This window comes from Apostichopus japonicus, chromosome 22 (assembly GCF_037975245.1).
Source record: "Apostichopus japonicus isolate 1M-3 chromosome 22, ASM3797524v1, whole genome shotgun sequence".
Taxonomy (NCBI): domain Eukaryota; kingdom Metazoa; phylum Echinodermata; class Holothuroidea; order Aspidochirotida; family Stichopodidae; genus Apostichopus; species Apostichopus japonicus.
Window position 1 is genome coordinate 4,755,077 of NC_092582.1, and position 26,257 is coordinate 4,781,333.

General features: G+C 36.3%; 1 protein-coding gene across 3 annotated transcripts in view; it reads left to right on the forward strand.

The window, feature by feature from the left end:
- Positions 1–2,987: 2,987 nt before the first annotated feature.
- Positions 2,988–26,257, forward strand: part of LOC139964386 (ral guanine nucleotide dissociation stimulator-like 1) — a 36,015-nt gene continuing 12,745 nt past the window's right edge. The window contains exons 1-8 of one of the 3 annotated variants that reach the window (XM_071965970.1): positions 2,988–3,319; positions 10,134–10,250; positions 11,855–12,039; positions 15,781–15,831; positions 20,900–21,078; positions 21,440–21,585; positions 24,723–24,938; positions 25,585–25,688. In XM_071965970.1, the coding sequence (XP_071822071.1) occupies positions 3,284–3,319; positions 10,134–10,250; positions 11,855–12,039; positions 15,781–15,831; positions 20,900–21,078; positions 21,440–21,585; positions 24,723–24,938; positions 25,585–25,688 (1,034 nt within the window). In that variant the 5' untranslated portion in view covers positions 2,988–3,283. Of the gene's footprint in view, positions 3,320–7,842; positions 8,052–10,133; positions 10,251–11,854; positions 12,040–15,780; positions 15,832–20,899; positions 21,079–21,439; positions 21,586–24,722; positions 24,939–25,584; positions 25,689–26,257 lie in introns of those variants that run through there. The other 2 variants (XM_071965969.1, XM_071965971.1) reach the window with 2 other exon arrangements.

Genomic DNA, 26,257 nt, shown 5'->3' on the forward strand with positions numbered 1-26,257 from the left:
TTTTCGTCAATTAGGTACAAATGAGAATTCTTCATGCAACAGTGAAGTATTTACGATCCCATAAGAGACGAGGAGAGAGAAGAACATTTGTTACAAAGCATAAAATAGTAAAATAGAAAAAAAAAGTTTAGACGAATTCCTCTTTCTAAGATAGTCCTGTGATGAAAAATCAATACCACGAGTGAACATGAAATATCAAAACGTGCTGCCCGTCATGGCCCATCAGGTCTCTAAATTGTATTCCAGCCAATGAAATTTCATTTACTACTCTGAATATTTGAAATCACAACTATAAAGTCTAAAATTGCTTCGGCCTCTCATTGGCCTCCATCAGACTTCTTTCCCCTTGTCGGGCCTTTTCGTATCCAGCAATAAACATATTTCCCACCATATCTCAAAACAGCCCTCATACGTCCGCCCCTGGTTTAATGATATTATAGCGGATCGATCTGTTGTCTGTTAAAATAACCAACCTGATGATGGAGTTATAAATTTGCCTTTTTTTTCAATTTTACCGTTATAAATAATTAAAAATAGTCTGAATCGAAGAACTTCACAGGATAGAATCAAAGTCGTGACTGAAATGGTCATTATCATTATTTCGGTTAAAAATGTACGACGGTGTATAGATAGTTTGTTTGAACAATATAGTTGTGATGGCCAACAGGACGACCAAATACTTTGACATTTAAAGCGAACTGCCGCCCTCTACTATACCTATATGAACTGAAAACTTTTACGCATCTTTAGGCATTAAAGACTCGCCCCAAACAGCGTGCCGCCATCTTTAAAAAGTTAACTTTTCGTTGCTTGCAAGTGAAGTTTTTCTCTTGTCGCTACAAAATGCAGACAGTAATGAAACGTGATACCTTGTTATCTTTAGCTGGACCTGAGATGTCCATCGCTGTATCGTTTGTACACTGTGCTGTGGGTATTGACCGCAGCTGTATGTACTGACTGTACACTAGTGTCTAATTACCGACGGTAGCAAGCTGTGTGTGTATTTTCTGGGATCGATGGTGGTGTCTAACACTTCTGTTAAACCTCATTCGAAACTAGGTCAGATTACCGGCATTAGACGTTTCTTTTTGCGCGAGTCTTCACACCCCTTAAGTGTGTGACAACAAGTATGAATTGAAAATGCTGTCGATGGATTTATAACGTCAGAATAACTTGACCATTAACCGCCAGTATTTAGCAATGAATTTTAAACTTATATATAGTGGAAAATAGTTAGAGATGCATTTGGAGGCAAACAGGTCGAAGAATGCGAGTTATTTGTCAGATTGTGCCATCTGACATTTTACATTTTGTAATGTTCAGTACAAAAGAAATCAAACATTTCTAATCGTAAATTGTTCTTTGGAAATAAAAGTACAAGCAGCCAAATAACATTCAATTTGTCAATGAATTTCAGAAATGGTATTTGCTATAAAAGAGACAAATATATAGTCATAGCATTAATTAAATTTTAAAGTACGGTACGATGGCGAAGAACGCTATTACAAAGGGAGTGGAAAGAAATTGGTGGGTATTTCCACTCTCCCTCAGGCTTGTATTTTTTTTTTATATTGGACAAGGGGAAACTTGAACATTCCGTCTCCACATTTCACCTATTTTAATAGTCTACGAATTTCAATTTGATATTGTTTTGTTTGTAGGACTATGTCCAAATTTCCACTTGTTTTTTTTTTCAGACTAAAATGCCGTAATTTCGCTATTATTATCAACATATCTACTTGTTCCTAAAGCTTTCACATTTGCTAACATTTTTTCCCCACATGTTATCCGGAATTTTCTTTCGACATAACAAGTTGAAATTCTGGAGCAAATTAAAAAAAAAAAACACTTACGTGTTCTCTTAACTTGACTTTTCCACATCTTTCACGAAATCACACCTTTTACAGAAATTTTTCAACAGAGCTCAAAAGTAAGACTTCTGAAAGTGCCAACTATTCCTGAGATTTTTATTTTTCATGTTGTAGGCTATTTAATTCTGTCGAAATTTGGCCAAGATGTGTGATCTCGAAATTTTGACCGCTTTTTATCATGAATTATGGATTTTGTTTAATCATTGAACTATTTGTTTTAATTGCAATTATTGTTCATTTGTATGACGAAAATTATACCAAAAAAATGTTGAAATTTCGGTGTTCCATCGAAATGTTTACTTCCAGTGACAAAATTGTAGACTTTTTAGGCCTAATAACGAAGTTTCGAGAAATACATTGGAATTGAAATTGACGGATTTCTTTCTCACTAGAGCCGGTAGGAACCTTTACCTGACAGTAAGAAAGGCCTTTCTGTCTCAAGACAATTATAAAACCAACCACCTTTAAAATATATAAGTGAACATCACTGAACAAATATATCATGCTGTGTAAGAAAGTCATCCAATACAGAGTTTGGGCACAATAACCGAACGAATTATATCTGATCTGCACTCACAGCGCCCCAGTCCCCGTGACGGCGAGACTGTATAAACATGTGATGACGATGTTACGTCAAAGGTGTCATACAAGTCCCTTTGAAAGATAAATGGATACGTCACATGAGCTTAGCCAAAGGCCGAGAAACATGTGTGATGTCATTTTGTTCCAAGTTGACAACTGGCTGTTCTCATCTCGAGTGAAAGTTAAACTAACAATTACAAGAAATGCAGTTTATTTTCGTACCGCTCCTGATATACCTGCGGTTTTATCATGAAAACATACAGCCTGCAGCACATGCAACATCAGCTCCATCAATATTTATCTGCACTATTCCAAGGATTCGTCATTCAATGAGAAATATATCTTACAATTATTATGACTTATTTTTTTGAAACATGACACTTTCATGTCAGTGATGACGTTAGTTGATGTTATCTCATCTGTCACACCCTTTAATAATTTTTTCTCATTGCCGTTCGTATAAATTCACTGACAATCTTTTAAAATAACTATTCAGTTAACATGTAGACTGGAATACACAGCATTGTATCCGTTTATTTTGCTTGAAAATTAAGATAATGGTCATTTTCCCTCATAATTTGCGATTTTCTTCTACTGATTGATTGACATAAAAGAGTTCCGCCCCCTGGCATTGACGTCGAGCAATGTTTTCTTTCTCAGAAATAGGATCTGCTCCGTAACTGGTAGCGCTCGACGTTTGGTACATTGCCAACTTGCGACGAATCGGGAGTACTGTAAACACAAAACACCGGACAGAATACACGATGTATTTTCATCGTTTTTGAAGGAAAACAACTGCGAAATAAGCTTCACTGACATTTTAAGTTATCATGAAGATGGATACAGTTAGCAAAGCCGATTCTAACGTGAGTTTTTCAAATTATTTTGGTAACGTCAACTGGCATACGAATTGTACAAAGTAAGAGACTGGCTAGGCTATAGAGAGAACGTTCGGAAATGGAAAGTTAGGACTGTGTTACCTTTTGTTGTGGTTTTCTACTGCACATGTTATTTGGAACATCGGGCACTCTCAATACGTGAAAGCCTCAGTCATTTGCCGTCAGCTTATGTTTTATATGTAGCTATGCGAAGTAGGCTAGCTCAGACAGACAACTAACACAATTTACTTTTGATCGGATTGGCCTAGACTTTATTTGACTATCGTTGTTTCAACATAGTTTCTTGTTATATATCATTTACGATATTAGTTTTCACTAGGCCCCAACACTTACTGTACCTGTAACTTTGCGTAACGTTAGGCCTACACTAGCCTACAGGTCATAAGTTATTCTTAATCTTATTGTCTGCATTGTCAAAACTGTAATAGGACTTGGTTCAGCATCTGTTACTAGTGTTGCTTTTAGGGTCTATGCGTATATCAATGATATTGGGAATCACTGGCTTAGAAGTTAAGCCCAAGCGGAGCCAGGCAGTACCGCTTTGCTGCCAAAATTGGACCTAACTGTGCCAATTAAATTAGGTCTGACCCAGTGTCTTAGCTAGGGTTTCAGGGCCCGGTTCAAGAGTGAGAGTTAGGGGCCTTTCACCCTCACTTCATTTAATGTTAGAGTGAATGTGACCATTTAACCTTTAGAAAGTTCTGTTTGGTTAGATCCTACTTGACTGCCAGTTGTGATTTGTTGGCTAATCTACATCCATGAGGGCTCCTTGACATTGGTTCACTGGTTCAACGTACTGCCTGAAAGTTTGGCTCAAGTTCCAAAAAAAAAAAAAAACACTTTTTCAACAGACGTTAAAGTGACATATTTAATTATTTTTGAAGGAGGATATGGACATTCTTCGTGGGAATATGGGACCCTCTATTGGAAGTATTCCCATACATCCCCCACCTCTGTGATAGGAAATGCAGGATTTGATGTGCTTTAAGAGCCTAAAGATATAGACACAGCATGAATGATGTCAGCTGAACCGTCGATAAACAATGCATCATTGATGCTGATAGTCGTTGAAAAAGACTGTTGAAAAACCAAAATTCAATGGCAACTTACGTTTTTATCAGATATCTTATGAAGATAATGCACAGTAGCACACATTTGTACGCATTGACATGAAAAAAATAGCAGTAGAAAATCAGGTTTGAACTCCAGGGTATGGTTTTCAATTAAATTCAGACCATTTTGATGTATTGTTTGTCAGTTCTCATTTTGGTTTCTCTAAAACGTTTGCCCTTTGAACATGTATGTAGAGAGTGGACAGACTTTGGGACCTATGCAATCAGTTTGTAACAATTATTTAAGGTTGAACAACCAACAGTATATATACCCACAGTGTATTATAATGCTGCGTCATACCATCACATGGTAGTGAGTACACAATAAGACAACCGTATATAGTTATAAACACAGCTGCTCTGTAGGCATTCAATCACCAAGATAGCCTTGACATGCATGTGATATCGTGGATGATTGAAGTGTTGTGAAATTATCCATATTTTATTGCTAATGTACATGCTTTTTAGCACTAGGATTGTATTCACTGCACGCAAAGAAAGCAATTGCTTCCTTTTTACGATAAACCGACTGAGTGGAAAAATTGTCAAGCCTGGCACATACCAGTACTGGCAAGAGATATATCCGAACAATGCCCTATTACTTCCTGCTTTGTTTCATCACCTCCTGTGCACTTGTGACACCAGTTCTCTTTGATGGAGAAGAAAGTCAAAGTTTAGTCCAATAATGCCATTAAGTGAGCTCTTACTGTGGGTGTTGAAACCTCAAGAAGTATCTGAAAATGATATAACAAATTTATTTTTGGAGAACCAGGCATTTGGAAATGATTTTACCGAATGTGGTGTAATTCTTTGCAAGTGTAAAGTGCACAACCTTTAATAAGAAAACTACAAGTACATTTTGACTTGAATAGTTTTATATCTTCTGTTGATTATCAGTTTGGTGAATTACAGCAGCTCAGCTACTGGTAGCTACAGTAGGTATAGCTATTCATAATTTCACTTGCCTGGTTGAATAGATTTTAATGGTTGTTTTTGAACATTTATCACCCCTGAACAACTTGGCAAAGAACAGCCTATTCACCCACCATACATACAATAAAAGCAATTTAGCTCAGGGGGATTCTTATTGTCCTGCCTGAGAAGTGCCTGGCATGTAAAGATCCAGTGAGGCTCAGACTTTGGTGACATTGTAAATACCGGCTGTAAGTTCAAAGTTTCCGCTACTGTAAACCAAAACTGCTTGCTATTCCCCAGGGAAGGAGATAAGATAGAAAGCCATATCAGTTGATTGGTTATTCTTGAAGCTTTAAGCTTTGTGTGCTTTCTTCAAATTTCATTGGAAATGATAAGCTTCTGACTACAGTAGTGGAAATTTCCATGCGTAATCTATGGAAATCAGTTTGCATTACGAACATTCAATGCAGAGTGTCACTGAAACTACATTGGATTCACACTCTGTTGGTGGATGTTGTCACTTGAAGTTTGTCATTATTGACCGATTTGACCTGGGCAGTAAGCTAAAAGGTCAAAATGGTCTCATATTCCATGTTCCAACTTCAATATTTTCACATTTTCCGCCACGCTCAAAGCAATTTTCATCACCATGTCTACATTGAATTGCCTAGTAAATTGAACAATTCTCGATGCCTGGAAATAATTTAGGAGCTTGAACCCACGAGAAAAGTACTATTTAAAACTTGTAGCAAAATTTGGAGGGCTGAAGGACTATACTGAGGGCCCTTATTGTAGCATTTTTAGTCAGTAGCGTTCAAGTGACAATAACTCTTCAATATCCCACCGCAATGAAGGTCATTAGGCTTGCCAGTTAAATTTCATTTAAAAATAATCAGCGAGTACTTGTTATTTAGTGTTCACATATTACAAAATGTAGTTTTGAAACTGATGAATTAAAGTCACATAAAACACTGAAAATGCTATATATGGGCCTTTTACACAAAATTTAGTATATCTATACAACTTTGTGTGTTTAACAATGTACCCATTTTGGCATATATCATTTTGCTTCGTGATATAGATCCATTAATTTGCAGCTGAACATCTGGATTCCATTTGTAACTTCCGGTTTTCTCAGAATGGGAGTACCATTATTATGTTGTTGTCTTCCTCCAGATGTTACGGTACAGTACGTACACAGTAGAAGCAAAATTAGCGTTTGAGCTGTTTCCATTTCCAGTTATGATGGTATACCAGGTACCGTAACTCCTACTACCAGCATTTAAAGCAAAGTTTAGTCACGAAGGATTTCTGGTTACAAACAGCTGGGATAGAATGATATTTGTGCTCTGACAAAATGTTTTGCACTGCATTTCTAACATATACCATTACATAATATGAAACGTGGATCAGCAGCATGTAGCATAAATAGCATGGACATGTCTACCTGCTTCTGGGAAGGAAAAGATTCTGTTAAAATGAAATGAAGTATCCCACGGGCTGGTAGAAAATTTAATTACTTAGGGTGATGCCCAACACTTTAAAGCAAAGCTTAGGAATCCATACTAAATATTGGAGAGTTTGAACAAAGTCTGCCTTCTCATGTCAAAGGTCATCATTTAATATTATGTGATTGATCGCCCATTTAATTAGCTTGATGAAGTGGCTGAGAGTTTTCAGCAGTAATTTTGAGGTTCCGTTTCTGAAACTTACTTTGATGCATTGAGGGCTCTGAAAGTGCACAATAAATTAGGTCAGTCCTTGGCCCAAAACCTGGTGGAATTGAGGTGGACCAAGGCCCTTCCCATCCCCCCCCCCCAATTTTCACAGTGATTTTCACATGAATCTGCATGGTGTGGCACTTTCATCAACATCACTGAACTTTGGTATAGATTTTACTTCTAGTCCTCACAACCTCCCTACAGTGACAGAAAATGCTTTTAGAGTGGGAAGTTAAAAGGCATCTATTGATGTTTGACCGTTATTTGACTTTCTAGCATAAATGTGGGTTGAATTCTGACCGTCTGTTGTTCGTCACTTTTTTTTTTATAATTGATGGCTGTCCACCACAATGTATCCCTAGTGAATCCTCGAATATGAAGAATTTCCTTCCCAGTTTACCCTTTAACAGTTCGTTATCAGCCTGTTTGCAAACCACTGGGGGATGCGTAGTTAAAATTCAAAATCACACATAGAGAAGGAAATCGATCCTTAAAGTATTTCCTGGAAATCGCTCTCCTAATTTATACCCAAAGGTGTTAACCAGCAGTGCACCTCAAATGATAAAACACAAAGATCTATAAGAAAGTATCTGGTAGGATGTAAGATAGGAAATGGTGTAAAGTGGTGGACCCATTCTACTTTCAAGTAGGAAGTGAGTAAATTAATCTGACTTGTTATCTACGTAAGTTATTGCCACATATGAGTCTTTGCCATTTAATGTGCGACGTTAGTGTGGTTTGGATCGGTTAGATCGGTCAACTAATTCCTGTACGTAACGATTTCGTAGCAAGACCAGATACGAATATGTGATTGTGTGAAGTGTCGTAAAATTGAAAACAAATATTTGTGTTAACTAGACGGTTTAGTTAACAACTGGGATAGCACATATTTTGTTTTTGGAACCCTTTAGGAATCAAGAATATTGTCATTTTGGGATTTTATAAAAGAAGGTGAGACATTAATTTATATTTTTAAGGGGGTTATTGTCTCTGTTAATTATTTGTCCCAGTCAGAAGAAGTTCTGGAAAATTGGAAAATCTTTTATTTTGTTTTGATGTCAATTATGGATCCATTGGTATGGCATTTTAATATTAAAGTAACATTAATAAGTTTATCAACATCAGTTTATAAACTGCTATAAATATAATATGCTTACAAACTGTAAGAAGTTACTGTAGATTCTTTGACATTCATAGCATAGCAGGATCTGCTTTTAGAAGCTTGTAAACTTTATTGTAATAAACTACACTGTGAGTAGGAATGACTGTTCAGATGTTTAAGATCCTGAAGCTGTATTTGCTAAAATGTTTGCGTTGAAGGAAGGGTGGGGAATATGGTAAGGAGGGGGGGGGAGGAATATTTCAGTTTACATCCTATGGGTTTATCCTTTAGAAGCAACCTGTATTTCAATGTGGTTTGTGTCCGAGTTAACTTGTAAACATGCAAGCATGTGAATAGTACACCAGTTCTTATCATCACAAAGAGTTTACATGCTGTGTTTGAAGTTCTACTTTCCTGTTCTACTTTACTGTACATAACAATATAAACATTACCCTGCTAGCAGTATCTGTAAAAAGGTTATAAACATAGGATTGTACTCTATGATAATTCCATTTGGAATGTAGATAGAGAAGGTCCTATGCACAGAATCTGAATAGGATGATGAATCACTTAAGATTCACACCAATAAACTATACTTGTTGTACAGTACTAGCAGTCTTTGAGATAAATCTTGTAGTTTACAAAGTTGGACAAAAAGGAGGATTACTCTACCGAAAAGGATACTGTAAGTGCTTTGTTACGCTGTCAAAGAAAGGCCTATGGACTGTTGTCATGTTGTAAAATCCTTTCGTGTTCGTTTGTTGAAAAGCTTAATAAGTACAGTTACCACAGACCATGTGGTGAAAATAAGGGAAGAGACGATGATATTTTATAAAGATGATGAACTAAAGAGGAGATACTGTACTAAGAAATTGTAGCTCAACCAATATATCTCAACATCACATCTACCACCTCCCTATGCACTACCCCTCCTCCCTACCCCTGTAATTTACTGTAACAGACTGTTTTAAGAGAATCAGCATTAAGGGAGGGAGAAGGATATTGGGTAGGAAGGGTACTGGGGAGGAAGAATAGGGGGGTGACTTTGTCACAGTGAGAACCTAAGACTTTCTTTCTTTCTTTGGATTGTAAACGAACTACACCATCATTTGCTTCCATTTATGTAATTTAGATGCTTTATATCGCTGTGAGGCATGGTAGGGTATAGTAGGGCCTTCCTTTTTGATCAGCATGAGAATTGGTCACAGCCTGTGGTTAAATCAAGAGTTTCAGATTGGGGAATGGATTTTCCTGGGGTCATTCTGGTCAGCCTTAGAAGGCTAAGACCGATGGTGCAAAAGCTTTGTGTTCACAACTTCAACCGTTATCGTCATACACTGTACATGATGCTCATGTGTTGGTTATGTAATTATATACATATACTGTATATTATAAGGCAGTAGCAGAGACTATAATCTAGTGTTCATAAGTTGTGTAGCAGTTGTAAAGGCTTTGATATTTGTCTCTGATGAAATACAAAGGATCCCATATACAGAATCTGCTAAACGCCTTTTCACTTGTATAAACGCAATTTGCCCGTTTGTATATCATTTGTGAAGCGATACGGGATCAATTATTCTCCTAGTACGTAATTGGTACTGTATCAAACTACAGTAGTATTATGTACAGTATACAATTGAAGTGTGAAGTACTCTACATATACAAAATGAGTGGGTGAGATAATTCCCTTTGCTGTAAGGTTATCTGAAATCTATTTACTGATATTTCTGTCAGACTGCAATTCTGTTTTGTAGACTCAGCATGCAGTCCTAGCATGTGACTCTGTAGGGTTACATTAGTTTATAAATATTGCTAGATCCCATCCCTGGGTAGAAACAGAATAAGTTCAAAAGATCAATTGAAAGTCAATATCCCACTTGTTTTTTGTGTGCTTTTCTTGAGATTTTTGGGCATTTTTTTGTGGTTTACAGGATAGCGACAGTGAAGTTTCCATGCGTCCTTGGACCGAAGAGAAAGAAGATGAGGTTATTTATAATGTCTACCTCAAGAAAACGGACCAACTTAATTCCCTCCAGACACCAGAGAAGGTGAGTATTCTACCAGAGAGTAAGAAAAAAAAAAAAAACAAGATTAGAAATAAAATTCCTTATCATTAACTCCAAATATGCTAGAAAGACATTAAATGGTCACCAATTACAATTGTTTAGAATTCATTTTCTTAACTTCCTTTCTTACCTGTCCCCTTGACACCATTTAGCACTCTCGCTGTCTACATTGTTTAGAGTGTTCACTGGGAACATTTTTAACACTGCGCACCTTTATCAACCGGTCACTACTGGTCACTACTGGTCATGACCCTCCTCACCCTACCACCCAAAAAGTATCCGAGAGTGATTTGCTAGACCTGGACTACTTTATATCCATTCGAATCTGACTCATTTGTTTCCTATCGTGCCACTCTAGGTTGACTGTTGTATGATACAGTAACGAAGATACTGAGGTTATCTGTATTCAAAGAAACTAAAATTGACAACTTTGTATTCTGTATTTAAACAATTTGCCAATTTCATCATCTGTAGCACTTTTGCTGTCCATAAGCAGATTAATTTATTCACTTTGGAAAATCTGGTACTCTGATTATGATGAATACTAGTTTTACGTACAGGGTACTGCAGTGTTTTATTTGTTTTTTTAATATATTTTTTATTGTTCTGAACTAACAGTTTACTGACCTTGTGCATTAATCTATATGGATTCCAAATATCCTGTGTGGCACTATTACATCTATCTTGTAGTGTTTAGCAATGTTGCAGCTCAGTTTATGGTCATTTCAACAGTTATTGCTTCCTCTCTCTGTTACTAAGGGAATAATTACAAACTGAAAGTGCTTTCCTAAGCCTTTTTCAGGAGTCACATGATTGTAGCTTGTATTTAGCTTAATCAACATATTACCCTCAGTTCACAAAGCAAATTTCACAGGTTAGTTTGAAATAAATGTTTATAGTGAATCAAAATCACATGACTTTCAGTGACCAGAGATCATGGGATGGGACTAGTGGCTGGTGGGTAGAGAAGGGAGGTTGTGTGGAGAGGTTCATGACAATATTCTCTCTTTATTTCCGCAAGATGATAATACAAAAAATACATAGAAGATAGTACAAAGCATAAAAATGTTGAAGTATACATACAGTCATCACAAGAACAATCTTATTTACAATGTAATTATCATTGCGGGGGAGACCTGGCAGAAGCAATGCTTATATAAATTCCAGGCCACCCTCTAAACTTAATTAATTGAATTACTTATTACTAAACTTTAACCTATATGATGGTTGACTTTAGTTATATCATATTATTAAATGAAAACCAGTTTGTTTTACAGAAGAAATCTAAAGGAAAAGACAAATTTGGTTAACGTACATGTGTGTGTACTCATTCTACGAGTTGCCCTCTCCAGTTTATCATCAAAAGATTTCTTGAGATCTTCATCAACTGATAGTAATTTTTTGGTTCCACTTCTCAAATAAAAAATTTTCAAAGAAAAAAGCTGTCAGATCTCAATGATCAAGGCATCCATAAATAAAACAAAAAAATCTCATTTATTGGGAAAATGTTTAAAAGATGTTGAATCTTTCCAATATATATTACTTTTTTTCTGTTTTTCCTCTTCCATATTTTGTCCTGTTCTCAGAACTGGCTAGCTGTGAAATGGCGGACGGTCAAAAGCCGAACCATCAAAGCCGCCACGGTGGAGAAATTAGTAGAACACTTACCGACAGTCATCGAAGAGATGGATTCGTTGTATCTGCACACATTCTTCAACACCTACTTAACATTCACAAATCTACAGTATGTACTGAAACTGTTGATGCACAGGTGAGAGTCACAGCAATGTTCATATTTAAAGTGTAACCCACCCCCCTCCACCAGCCTATCCCGGTTAATGTTCTGATTGCTAAGAATGGTCAACTGTGGTCAAATTTGTAGGGGTCCTTGTTTCCCCCTTTCCATTAGAGCTTCTTACTGTCATTGAGAACTTTAAATGTGTAGTTCAACCCTCGTTCTTACATCTATAGGGAGTATTAAAGAGGCATAAAAACCTGTGCGTATGTCTCAGTATTCTATACATCTCCTAAAGATAGCACAGTCATCAGTCGTAAATAAAGCATCAGGGTTGATGATCAGAATTAAATTATTGGTTAATTGTTCATTGAGTGAAGAATGATATTGTAAAAAGTAAAAATGACTGCCACTTTAAGGCTACACTACTTTGTATACCAAGGAATGCTTGACATTTCCGTGCAATAGTATATAGTCGGACATGTGTATTCCACTGTGTGATAATGTGGGATACAAAAGGAACCTAGAGGAGCCCAGTACAGCCCGTGGAGGTCTACACATACACTGTGTTGTTGCCTAATTTCATTCTCGTTCTGTTCTTGTTCATTCATTAACATACATAACACCTCAAAATAAATTCAATAAAAATAAAAATATTCATTTTAGCCTTTGAAGAAGATCCTGCTAGGATCGAAACGTCAGGCCAACTTACTTTTACATATACATAACACCAGGCGGACCTGTTTTTTCAAACATCCCAAATATCTAAGTGTACACCCAAGCTTACTGAAATTCCATTGGAAATTTCTATCTATATTGCATACTTCACATGTCTGTTTCCCTAAAGCACATAAGAAATATCAGAAAATAAAAATGAAAGCAATCCCTGATTGTCACTGTTTTGCTGAATTGAAATTGTATTATCATGGTGATCTTTGTATTCGATTTGACATTCACTCTTGGATACAATGGTTGGTGTTGGCTTGATGTATGACAGTCGGTTTGTCGTGACACCTTTTATGTAAACGTGCACAGTGACACCAGCATATTTTAGATTTAGTCTCTGGCATTGTATGTGAGTCATTAGTTGTTAACAATATATAATAACTTTCAAGGATGGATCATTGTTCATTCTATTGTCATTACTCAATAAAAATATATACGTCTATTGTTGATAAGGGTTTGTGGCCGTGACCATGCATTATTCTCTCAAGTATTTTAGGAATATCTTTGATGTAACAATGGCACAGGGTGTATATAGTGGATAATCTTTTTGATGATTATGTCTTTAGAAGAAGGATATTTTGACGATTAAAATGGTCTCTTTAACCCAATTGTTGTAAATTTTCTGAACGAGATGGCGGGAACTGTCTCATGGTAAAACAAAATTTTCAGAGATAAAATTCAGATCCTTCAAAACTGCTCCAAAAAATTTGAATGATAGATTGTTATTGTCAATTAATATCAATGTCACAACAGATGTTTAAAATCTTGAAAAAAGTCTGTTTCGTTTCAAAAGGAATTAAAAAGGACCTACTGTATCATGCTTTCATGGTAGGTATGTGCAGTGTATATGGAAAAGAAATCAAGGCCGAGAGTATTAATGTCAGCTTATATATATTAGCCACCTTATTACCTATATAGGCATAAATTTAAGTTTTCCATGAAGTAAAATTCAATGTATTTCTGTGGATATTTGCGAGCAAAGATGCGATAATTGGGTGATTGTTACCAAGACCATTGTGAATATTCATAATCTTTGAGGTTTTCCATGTTTCACGACCTGTTATATAATGCAGCATTTATTGCATATATTTGATCTGATAAGAGCAACCCAAAGTTGAGATCTATGGTCGTTACTATATAATCAGCTGTGCCGTTTCCGATGCAAATTCACAGGTGTGTGTACAGTACATGTCTTCAGTACATAATTCCATTGGGCTGGTGTTTGCGTTTTGTTGATAACTTGCACTATGTTACAATAAAAAAAGGGGAAAAAAAAGTCAAAATTTTGATTGCAAGTTTGTATTGCATTCTTATGAGAATCCCTACAGTGTTATTTTTAGTCTAGATGTCAACAGTACAGTAGATTCAGTCTTTTGACAGAAGAGGCCGAACAGTGTGAATATGGTACGATATACAACAATAGATCGGCCTTTGTGGGGTCTTTGTTAGGTGTTGCTATTTTTCTTCCCATGGAATTCGTGACGTAGCAGGTCCTATTGAGTGTCGGTTACTCTGAATACAAGGCGTGCCCTTGAACCACCCATAGCTAACTCCTCATGCATTGAGAGATAATATTTAATATTGATTGACTAGCTTGTAAGCAAACCAGCATACTGCAGCTGTACAGTCTATATGCTATTGACGTCCCTAATGTGTTTATTGATTGGGGGAAGGTACTGTTAGCTCTCTTAGTCGTGACAATTATTGTCATATAAGAGAGCAACTAAGTCTGTCCGACTGGAGTGTATCGAAACTACAAAATACTGAGCCACCTTCACTGTAGCAATTACAAGCCTCTGCCCTGTCTTTAGATCATGACCAACACACTACACCATGTATACTCAAGTACTCGTGCATAAATGTATCCTGTGGTTGTCAGTTTACTCTCCCATGGTAGTGAGGCTAAAATATTTGTTTTAATATTGAAGTTGCAATTCCTGTAAGTTTCCAAACCTTTAGAAAATTGCTAGTGATTGTTGGTACAGCATTTTGTCCTATACCTGGTAGGCTGGCCGTACAACAAGATGTAGGAGAAGTCGATAAGTAGTAGTCATGTGTTCATTTTATTTAGTAGAACATCTACAGTAGTATGACAAGTGTACCTAAGTAAGTTAGATTTGAAGTCTTGATTTTGAAGCAGCATTTTTTTGAGTTGAAATGGATAAAATATTCCAATGTTTGTCTATAGTAAAAACCCATAACTAAGTATTAAACTCATTATTTAGTTTAACTAGTCAAGTTTCATACAAGTAGTGAAGCTAATGTTGTGAAATTTTTTAATATTTGCTGTTACTTGTGTTTTATACTAATTATGAAAAGTGTCTGATGGACAAAATATTGTGGATTGCATCAAATTCGTTTATTGCTCTCTCAATTACATTCACTCGGTTAAATAATCTAGCAGGAACATGTCTGAGTTTAGTTAATTATTTGTAAATCTTATTCGAAGAAATACTCATATGTTTCGAAAACCAAGTTTTTTAAAACAAACTGAGAAAAAAAAAGCTGCTTTAACTTCCTTAAATGGTGTCATATGAATAAATCTATAACTCAGTAATACATTATATTTAAAAGAAGATTAGAATTAAGTCAATCAACACGTAAACAAACAAACAAACAAACAAACGAGCAACAGATAAAAGGTATGCTGTATTGGCCCCAAATATTCTAGATATTCAAATATGGTCACCTTTGATCAAAATTGTTGAACTGTTTTTATTACAACCTTAGAGGAACTTTTCCTCACTGGGATATTCAGTCATCTTGTGTGTTCCTTAAAAATGTCTGAGAACAATTTGGAAAGTAGAGACCTCCAGGAAAGTACTTTTTGAAAAGCAATTATAGCATGCTATAATTTGGGGCCTACACTGACTACCTTTAAGTCAAAAGTCCCTCATGTTCGTATCGGTTCAGTCTAGTATTTATGATGAAGGTACAGTTGGCTTCATTGTCATACTTTTGCATCATTGCATTGATCAGTAGAAAATTGGTTTATACAGTACTTGTTTTGACCCGTTCTCTTATTTTTTTTCTCCTGTTTCTCTTTTCAAGGTATTATGAGGCTTGCCACATACCAGGATCACAAAGAGAGAACTTGAAAAGGTGAGAAAAAAGTTCAATTTTGTGTGTGTTTTGGTTGCTGGAATGAGGGTGGGCAGGGTAGGGTAGGGGATGGGAAAGGAAGAAGAAGGAGGGGTTATTAGAGGGTTAGCAGAGTGTCAGGTGAGTATTTTAATTCTCATCATCTCAATTGACTTTGGTCTAGAATTTCAAGTTGTATCAATTTATTTTCAATCAAAGTGGTAACCAAGCTTGAATCTTTAGTTTTGTTGCCTTCCTTTTTTTTTTGGCAAACAGAAAAATCCATTTGGCACTAAGCCAGTGAACAGCCCGAGGTGCTGCTTGTTTAATCACTTTTCAGTCCTATAAACCGGGCACAATACATTCCCTGATCTTTAGCTGTATGAATACCCCTCGATTGAACACACTGTGTGTTGTACTAATTTCAACTGTCTTTGGAAGTGCTGTAATGTTTTTGTATTTAATCTAGATCCAAAGTTGTTTGTTTTGACAAATTGTTATTTCAAAGGCAGTCCAAGAGAAGAATATTAAAACTAACAGGAAAGAGTCTCCTCAGGAGAGTGTTGACATTTTTCGTTCACTCATAAAGTCTGTTCCTGCATCGCATGTTGGCTCGTTAATTAAAGTGGACGCCTCATTAACCAAATCTTCAATTATCAATTAAAACATTGCTCGAATATGGATGGAGAAATATTGTCAATAAGGAAGTAGAATTTTGTGATACATAATCTCCAGGATGCAATAAATAAACAGTTGAAAATATTCCAAGGCCATCTCTATGCCAATTTTGATTGTTTTTGTAGAAAATGCATTATTGTGAATTGTAGAGTGCAAGGTTATGGCTATATGAAAATACAAAAAAACTTGGTCCATCCTCACTGTACATTTCACATGTTGTTATCCTCGATATATTTGAGCAATGTAAAGTATGGTGACTGTTAATAGTAAATAAGGAGGGTTTATTACTGTATATCTTCTTCTACCTTGCATTCGATAATCGAGTCGACGAATTCTGAGATTTAGCATATATACGCACGTATTGCATGTTTCAATGTGGATGCGGTGATCTCAATCAGGAAACTTGTTCGAGTTAAACACCCTTAGATTTCAGGATGCAATAAAAACGTTGAAGGGTAATTGGTGGATACGTTTATATCCTTTTGCTGGTTTCAATGTCGTTATTGTTGAAACTTGAGTATTTTCATATCAAACCTTGGTCAACCTCTGTAGAGTTCAATCTATAACTTCATCCATTTTTGTTAAGCTATCTAGTAGTGATGGGACTAGTATAATAACATCTGAAAGAATCTCAAAACATTTAGCATCAACTGTTGTTTTTGATCTGTTACAAAGAATGTTCAATCTCTTTAACCTGCCGTCACCTTTGTCTGTGTGATACCAAAGGACCTTTGGAAAATGGAAATATTTATGAATTACATACAGACACACACACACACATGGATGTATACATGTGTACCCATGGCTCCAAACAATCAAAAAGAACATAGTTTCCAACAGTAGCAAGCTCTGATTGGTAAGCTGTGCATTTCTAATCCCGCTAAAGAATGGAATTTAGATTGTTAGAATGAATCAAACGGATCCATGCGGTGAGAAATACAACACTTATTACACATATAAGAAGAAGAAAAAATCAGACAATTTTGCTTTAAATGTGGTTGACTTTAAAGCTGCTAGAAAAATTAGCTGGACATTTTGTTAGTCTCATAAGTTACCAAGTTAAGAATAAGGAAGTATTTACAACCTTGTCATTCCCACATGACCATCCATTCCTTTCTTTATCCTCTCTGGCACAGAGTTATTTCTGGGTCCAGATTAGAACAATATATGGTTTCAAGGCAGGTCTTCCCCCCCCCTCCTCCTCCCCCCTTTGCTCTTTCTCTTCTTCTCAAGATAATTGTTTTTCCCTTTACTCATGGTTGATTTAAAGTCTACTCCCCATGATTTGATTTCAATTTCCAGTTCATAATGCTCCCAAGTTTCATATCACTTCCTCTACATACTGTTGTCATGGTGTATTAATGTTACAAGTACCATATGCTCTCCATTTAATCAATGATTAATTGAGCAAGTAATGTAGTCTCGAATTAAAGCATCATTTTGACATATCCTTGCATTTTGTTTTTTTCAATTGTGTTCACTAAACAGACTACCACGAGAAGTGTCCGTATGACAAACTTACTGTAATTAAATCATGTTCTTTAAGTACTTACTCAATAACCTTTTATTTGGTTTGAAAACTTGAAGCGAGTACCTCTGTTCTTCAAAACGCAGGCTAGGAAGTTATGGAAAATTATCACATGTGGTCATGTGCATTTTTTGGCCAGATAATTTCACTCCCCGCTTTTGAATACATCTTCGGCCTAGATTAACCATCTCAGAACTTCAGGAAGAAAGGATATTGACTTGTAATGCAGATTCAGACTGCTGTGCAAACATAAAATAAACCTGCCACCCTTTTGTATTATTCAGCAGATCTTCACTACATTCCTTTAATCTTTTCTTTTCTTTTATAAGTGTCTGTAAAGTGCTCAGCACGATGCTGTTATTCATTTCCCGTTTTTTACGCTTTGGCTGTTGTAGAGTTTATATGTTTCACATACGGTAATTAGTAACTTAATAATATCAGCATCAGTGGCTACAGACTATGATGTCATTTTGGAAACAAAAGCCTATCAGGAGAGCATTTATTACACTGTTATACTTATGAATATTCATTATTATTAAGGTAGGTTATGTTACTGTTGTCAGTGTCTTTTCTGCTTGAAATTACTGTAAGCTCAAGAGATAAAATGAATTGTGAGCTTCCAGCAGATTATAATATAAGTTTAAAATTTTAAACTTTCCTAGTATTTTGTTGTTTTTGTGCAATGAAATAAACACAAAGCAAAGAGAAGGAAAAACATGGACCAAAAATAAAAATTAATAGGTAAATAAAACAAATCAAAACAAAAACAAAGTTAGGAATTATTTCAAGCATTTATCTGTGTGACTCATGCTAACAGATTAGATACATCCATATCTTATCCTATCTTAGATTATGTACTGAAGAATATCATGCATGGGCCTGCTGTTACCACAGCAAAATGAACTTTGTTCTCCTGCACTTTTATGAACCTGAGCGTAATTGCAGTGGTAGATGTCTGTGATTATTTGGTCACGTAAATAAACAAAGGTTTCAGAAAATAATGGCTACGATGCCACCTAGGATATCTGACTTTTAAATTATCATGGCAGAATTAAGGAAGTTTCTTTTTATTCATTTTACCCTTTGTCTTTTTTATTTATGTCTGAAAAATCGTTTTCATTGTCATTAACTGTAGTATTATGTAAATATTTATTACCATGAAATTTAACTTTCACTGTCTGATTACGATGGTGACATATTCATCACAATGTTGTTAACTTGAGGAAGTTGTTTGATTATGAAAATTGTTGCGTATATGTTATTTCATGAGGAGTTGGCTGGTTTATAATAGTACAGTAGGAGTGCAAGTGAAATGAGTTTACAAAAGTTATGATATCACATCTGCTGCTGCTGTATCAATTTTCTAACATTGCATTATTTAATATTGAAATGACTAGAGTCAATAAGTGTTGCATGGTGGCAGCAGTGGGATAACTTAAAACTTTGGTCGCAAGGATAAAATTTGGGTAAAGATTTTGCAACATGGGAGAAGATATAAGTATAGTACTTCCCATCCAGATAGTGCAAAATGGTTAAATTGTCTTTGTAATAATACAGTATATTAGAGGTAAATAATGCATGAATTTGAATGTCTCAGGTTAATGCACAGTTACCTAGTACAAATGGAAGGAAAACGGCACTTTGGAATGAGTTTGGGAAGGTGTGGTGGGCTCGTGAGATATATACTGTACGTACCTGCAAGGAGTGGTGAAGAATGTAAAACAAGAGTAGGAAAGTTTTTGAGTCACATTTGCATGATTTTTCGCAGTACTCTTTTACTCACCAGAGTAATTTAAATTTTTCCCGCCAATATGACTAGAATTTGTGCAAGATGTATCAGGTCAAGTGTTACCATAAATTCTGAATAATTCCTGCAGGGTTTGCAGAGATCATTAAATGCACTTGTGTAATACTATCCTGGTTTGTTTTGGTTTGGATCTCTCGGATAACTCCATGAACTTCCTGCTCGATAACGATTGACCTCCTTAGATGAGAGGAAATCCTCTTAGTCGTTTCCTGATGCAACCCCTTGATTATTAAAAAATATGGACACTTGGAAAAGGGATGTAAGCCATGAAGCCTTTGACTACAGTAGTATATATACTCTGGATGCACTAGCCTCATCACCGTTGTATTTACAGCTCTACAGCAGGTTCAAGTAATTAAAGTGTTCTGATCGTAGAAGTTACACTAGTCTCAACCACAGTGGTCTGTTTCCCAAAATAAATGAAGAAGTGAGATGCCAAAAGGATTAGGTAGTGATTGATGGCCAAAACTACAACATTTTGCTTTTCCTTAAAGACTATTTTTGGATTCAATATATACACATAAGTAGTTTGAAATTTGTCTGTATGACAGCTTTTTGCCCTCAAAGCAAAGTAAAGTTATGTCGTCCGTCACTTTCATTGAGCACTATTACTCTTGTTACCTGATTTCAGCAATTCTCTGATATCAAATACTTCATGTCAACATTCTAGTCGTCTGGCTCCTTTAACCAAGACATTAAAGGTAGTCAGTATAGGTCGCAAATTATAGCATGCTATAATTGCTAGAAGTTTTCAAAAAGTACTCTCCTGGTGATCTTTGCTCTCCAAATTGTTCTCAGACATTTTTAAGGAACACACAAGATAACTGAATGTCCCAGTGAGGAAAATATCCTCAAAGGTTATATTAGAAACAGTCTAAGAATTTTGACCAAAGGTGATCATATTAGAATATCTAGCATATTTGTGGCCAATACAGCCTAACACAGCCAACAATACCCCTGGAACATCCCACATACTTTGCGTGCCCACATAATCTTCTCACATATGCTATGCTCATAGAACCATTGCTTCAGTCGACATTTACCAAATATGCCATCTCTTTCTTCAATTGTTGTAGGAATATCCGTTCTGTTATCGTGACATGGCTGGAAGAGAACCCCAAGGACTTCTATCAACCCCCAGACCATCCATGCTTGCAGTTTCTCAAGGATGTTGCCATGGAAACGATGCAAGATGCAGAATTTTTAAACAAGATTGATCAGATTTTCCAAAAATTTTCATTGGAAGAAGATGAAGGTAAAAAAATTTCATAGGTTTATTTTAAATGTGACGAGAGAGGTAAATCGGTCCAGTCAGTACAAACGATTAGCAGGTTGGGCTGACTGATTTAGCAGATTATGGGTATTCTATCCTGGCCAGTGTTGACAGACACTTTTGTAGAAGTGACCAAGAGGTGATGACCAAACTGCGTTGTACTGTAAATGAGGCAATCTAATACCTTAAAAGTATGAACAAAAATTTGAAGGCAATAATGACCCTGGGAAATTTGTTTGAATACAATGTTCTGAAACTATTCTTAGAGCTCTGTGAAATTTGGTAAGTGCATTTGAAATTTCTTTTTCTTCTTATAATTCATCATCATTTCTTTTTATTTTAGATAATCATTACTTGCACGATCCTCTGTCAGCAAATGTTTCCATCGACGACACAGTTGGTTTCATGCTTCAAGGAGGCATCACGTATAGACACATCACTGAAATAGACACAAAGGCACTAGCTTCGCAACTGACTGCCATGGATGCGGTAAGTACGACATGCCTTCCTCTCTGGTCAAATAGTTTGAAACCATGGCCCAAGACTGCCTTTTACAAATCATCTTAAGCAGTGGTCACAATTGTGAAATTTATAATACAAAGTGTGTCGGGGTTGCTTTTATGGAGCTGTTGAGTAAGGTAACTTGACAAGTCACTAGTGGAAATATGTATTAAAATCTTTGATATTTGTTGATATGTGCATTCAACTTTTGGTCCCTTCATTTGTCCGGAGGGGGAAGGTTCCTTACTTTTATCTGAGAGAAACATGAATATTCATACTGCACATACTGACAGTTCCAGTGCTCTGAAGCAGGTCATGAATGTACAGTATGGATGGTTTCGAACCAGTGTCTCAGAGTTACAAGACTTACCCTCTGTCAAGTGAACTATACAGTTCTTAATTAGTGGGCAATCACTATACTAGCAGTTCTTAATTAGTGGGCAATCACTATGTAGCAGTTGCTTTCCTGGGGTGCCAGGCAGTCTAAGTTACAGTACCTTGCATACAGTACCAAATTAACATGGATCACAGCCCAATTTCATTCCATACAACCCACAAAGTGACAGCCCAAGGGAAATGGTTTCAGTTCATCTGCAGTTGTGTAACATCAAACTCGTAACACAGACAGAATAATCGTGTTCATACTAGTCAGCTTCATTTTATTTTTTTAAACAATTTTAACAACCAAAGTATTTTGAACAACATGTTTTGTCAAAGTTCCCTCTACAGTAGCAATCATTAAATATAAAAGTATTTCCAAATCAGAGACCTAACGCCCACCTTGTTATGGTTTAATAGTAACGGTCCTGGTATAGCGAATTGAGAACTGTTATATCTAAAGCCATTAAAGTATTTGACTATACATATTGACACCCAACCTTGTTATGGCTTCATGGTAACGGTCCTTGTGTAATGAATTGAGTACTGTTTATATCTGTTCAATTAAAGCATTTGACTATACATAAAGATTATCTTTATCTCTATTTGGTTTAGATAAAACCTAAGTGTGACTTAACTGTCAAGTGTCCTGAATAAGTGGTGATGCCGTGTATATATATGCTACTGTTGAATATATATGCTGCATCAATTCAGAGAATGGCAGGATCTCCATAAATATGTAATATTTTACAAACTTTTTGCGCATAAGTAGCTATTCTTCAGTGCACCTTATATAAGAAAAGAAAATGCGAGACAGGACACATAGTTGGTAAAGCAGGAATAAGCAATGATAAAAAATAACCTTGTAAAAGACTGCAAGGTTGTCCATTGTATTTATGTCAGTTTACAAACTTTTGAGATAACCTAGACTACCTCGTTGAGGATCTCCCTTCCCTCCCCTCCCCCTGTTGACCCATTTACCAACTTTATTTCAATTTACTGCCCAAATCCTATCTTTTGTACAACATCAACAAGTTATCCTGATATACAGTGGAAGGGAAACTGGGGGGGGGGGGTACAAACTGACTGAAAAAGTATCACGATCTATAAAGTTTGCTTGTGAATACAAGTTGATTAACAATATTCTTTGGTAAATATATTTTCTGATATTTTCTGATATCATCTATACCTATTGATGCATGTACAGTACTTGGCAGGGGAAAAACAATGCAATTGAGGCAAAACAATAAAAAGACAGGAAGGAGAAAAAAAGGACAATACGTTACAGATATATTTGTAAAGTTGTTAATAGGAGAGCAAAGGGAACAGGTAGCTTCAGACTTCAGTAACCCTACCCATACTTCCCCACCTCCAACCCACCACCCTACCAATTCCCACCCAACCTCTCTCTACCCAGCCTAATTCCTATCTCTCTGCTGAATATTCTTGCCAACTCAACTTCTTTCATATTTCTGTTAACATCCATAGAGGTTCCTTGGTTGATGTAAATGTTAAATGTTGAGGGGGGGGGGGGGGTTGGGGGATCAGGAGGGATGAATGACTAAGTAAATTTCTTATTTGTACATTAAAGAAAATCATCACGATGGACACTTACAATAACCAATCTGGGTTTCATTACTGTTGGTACAATTGTGAATATTTGAGGTAACAACAACCCCCAGTGTTAATAAAGGTAATCTGCAGTACATTAAAATATTATATGCCTAAGAGATCTTTAAAGTTTATCAAAAACCACTTCCTCATAAGTGTCTAATTGTTGTTAATTTTGACCATCAGCCATTATTCAGGTTCAGCATTCAGCATTTACCACCACTTCTCTGTGGTCAACTATGCAAGAGGGGATTTTACCCCAACCATTGGTTCCTCCTCCTTTATCTAGCATATATTTGTACCTCCTCCTTTATCTACTTTATCTAGCATATATTTGAGGTTAACATGATAGCAACAGGGTATATGGTCATTCAACAGTCCCTGTACTCAGAAGGACCAAAGTTTATTGACATGATGGTGTGTTTACACCCCTGATTAGCCTTACCTCTTCCAGTGATAAGATACTGACCTATTTCCAGCCAAGGGTGACCTGCAACAAAGCTCAGTTAATTGAACACTTTTTGAACTATTGTGTATCCGTATGTAAAAGGGGCCTAACACAAGGTGATACCAGACATCATGGCGTCCTGTTTTATTTTAAATTTGATTGCGAAGTTTGAATTGAATTTATACTTTTACCAAACTTTTCGTTAACACTTTAGTGAATACTTTAGTTGTTTTCCATGTTTATCTTATTGTGTTGGATTTTAACTTGATTCTGACCAAGTCATCTAAATATATACATATGACTGGACCCTTTCCCTCCACCCCACACCCCCCGCCCCCCCAAGTTATCTGGCTACAACCAGTGTAATATTCAATACACTGTCGTTTTCCCACGAATATGTTGTAACATTTTTTTCTTCCTTTTGCAAAGCTAGATTAGTTTATATCCTTACTTCATATCACCTGCTGCAGTTTTGGTAGGCTAATGCCAAAGGTCATAGTTTCAAGTTTCAAGGATGAAATCTGAAGGAGCAAGTCAATGGTGTATTTCATCTTGAGTCTATTAGTATGAAACTATTCAGATTATTCAGAGGGAGAGTTCCGTTACAAACCATTTTCCCTGTTTCTTGTTTATGTATTTGACCTCTTTAATGACCTTAGACATGACCTATGACCTTTGTATTCCTCAGGAGCTGTTCATGAGAGTCAACCCCCAGCATTGCATCGGTTCCATCTGGTCCAGGAGGGACAAGAAGAGCTGTGACGTGGACACCTACAGTGTCAGGGCCACGATAAACCAGTTTAACGAAGTACTCAATCGGGTCATGTCAACGGTACTGTGGGATAAATCTCTCAGTCCTTCGTCGAGGGCCAAGATTATCTGTAAATGGATTGCAGTCGCACAGGTACGGACGAATCGTATTCCTGCAAGTAGATTGAAAACTGTGCTAGAAAGTTTTTTTATTTCCAAAACGAGAAAACATTTAAAAATAATTACTTTCAGTGTTCTATGACACACAGCTTCAGAAGCTGACAAAATTATCTGTTGAGGTTGATTTTCCTCACTTTTGTTTGAAGATAAATAAGAAGCAATTCCTCCTCTCTGCTTCCCTGCTCTCACAGAAAGTTGGCTATTCTTTCCAAAAGTCATTTAATCGTATTATTTTTGAAGGATAGCAACTTGACGCACTGGTCAGCATCGTTGACGTTGCACACTGTTTGGCATGCAGTTATCCTCATAATATGAAATTAAGTATTTTGTTTAAATTTTCATAATTGAATCAATCTCTAAACCAGGAAGTTTGAACCAAAGAGTTGCTTTTGCACATTCTCTGTATAGTAAACCCTTGTCAAACTTCATTCTATGGTCCCCTTCTTCAATAATTAGCAAAGAGTTGGTTATTGTAATTGTGGTTAAGATTGTTCCCCCCCCTCGTGTTGTTTTTGCCGAGAATCTGTAAACATGATATGTAAATTGATCCTTTATATCCTCCCGTCGCAGTTCATTCAATCCTGTACCTCTCTTCCCTTTCCTATTTTTTGTAATAATAGGCGTGTCGAGAACTCAAGAATTTTTCGTCGTTGAAAGCGATCATTTCAGGGCTTCAATCTCACCCTGTCCATAGGTTACAAAAGACGTGGGACTTTGTCCCCAGGTAAGATGAAACCCTCTTAGCCGTCTCGATAACCATTATTGTTTTGTAATAGGAAGTATTTCATGTGTTGGACAAGATCTAATAGGGCAGTGTCTTCCTCCCATGATTTGCTGGGTGCATGAAAAAACTGAAAAACATTGAAAGTGATATTATTTGGCAAACAATGGATTATGTCACAAGGACAAGTTTGTCATTCTGTATAGAGATTATTTTATGCCAAGAAAAATAATGAAAAGAGAAGAAGAAGCAGAACATGAAATGATGCACTCGTAAGTGCCATTTACTCGTATAGACGTAGTCAGGTAGTTGGCTTGTCATAGAGATTAAAAATCAGGCTGAAAGCCAAAAACCTTACAAATTGTAACAGACAGTCATTTGAATCAGAGATAGTGAAATCACATTTTGACTTCTGAATTCAATATTAGTAATTTCCTCTTGTATCATTTTGAAAGTAATTAATCAAAAGCTTTAACTACCTTGACAATGCAAAGATATGGAAACAAAATTTAATGCCATTGTTGCTAATTGTCTCTCCTCAATAATTTAGAGTGTGCGAGCGTATGAAGTTG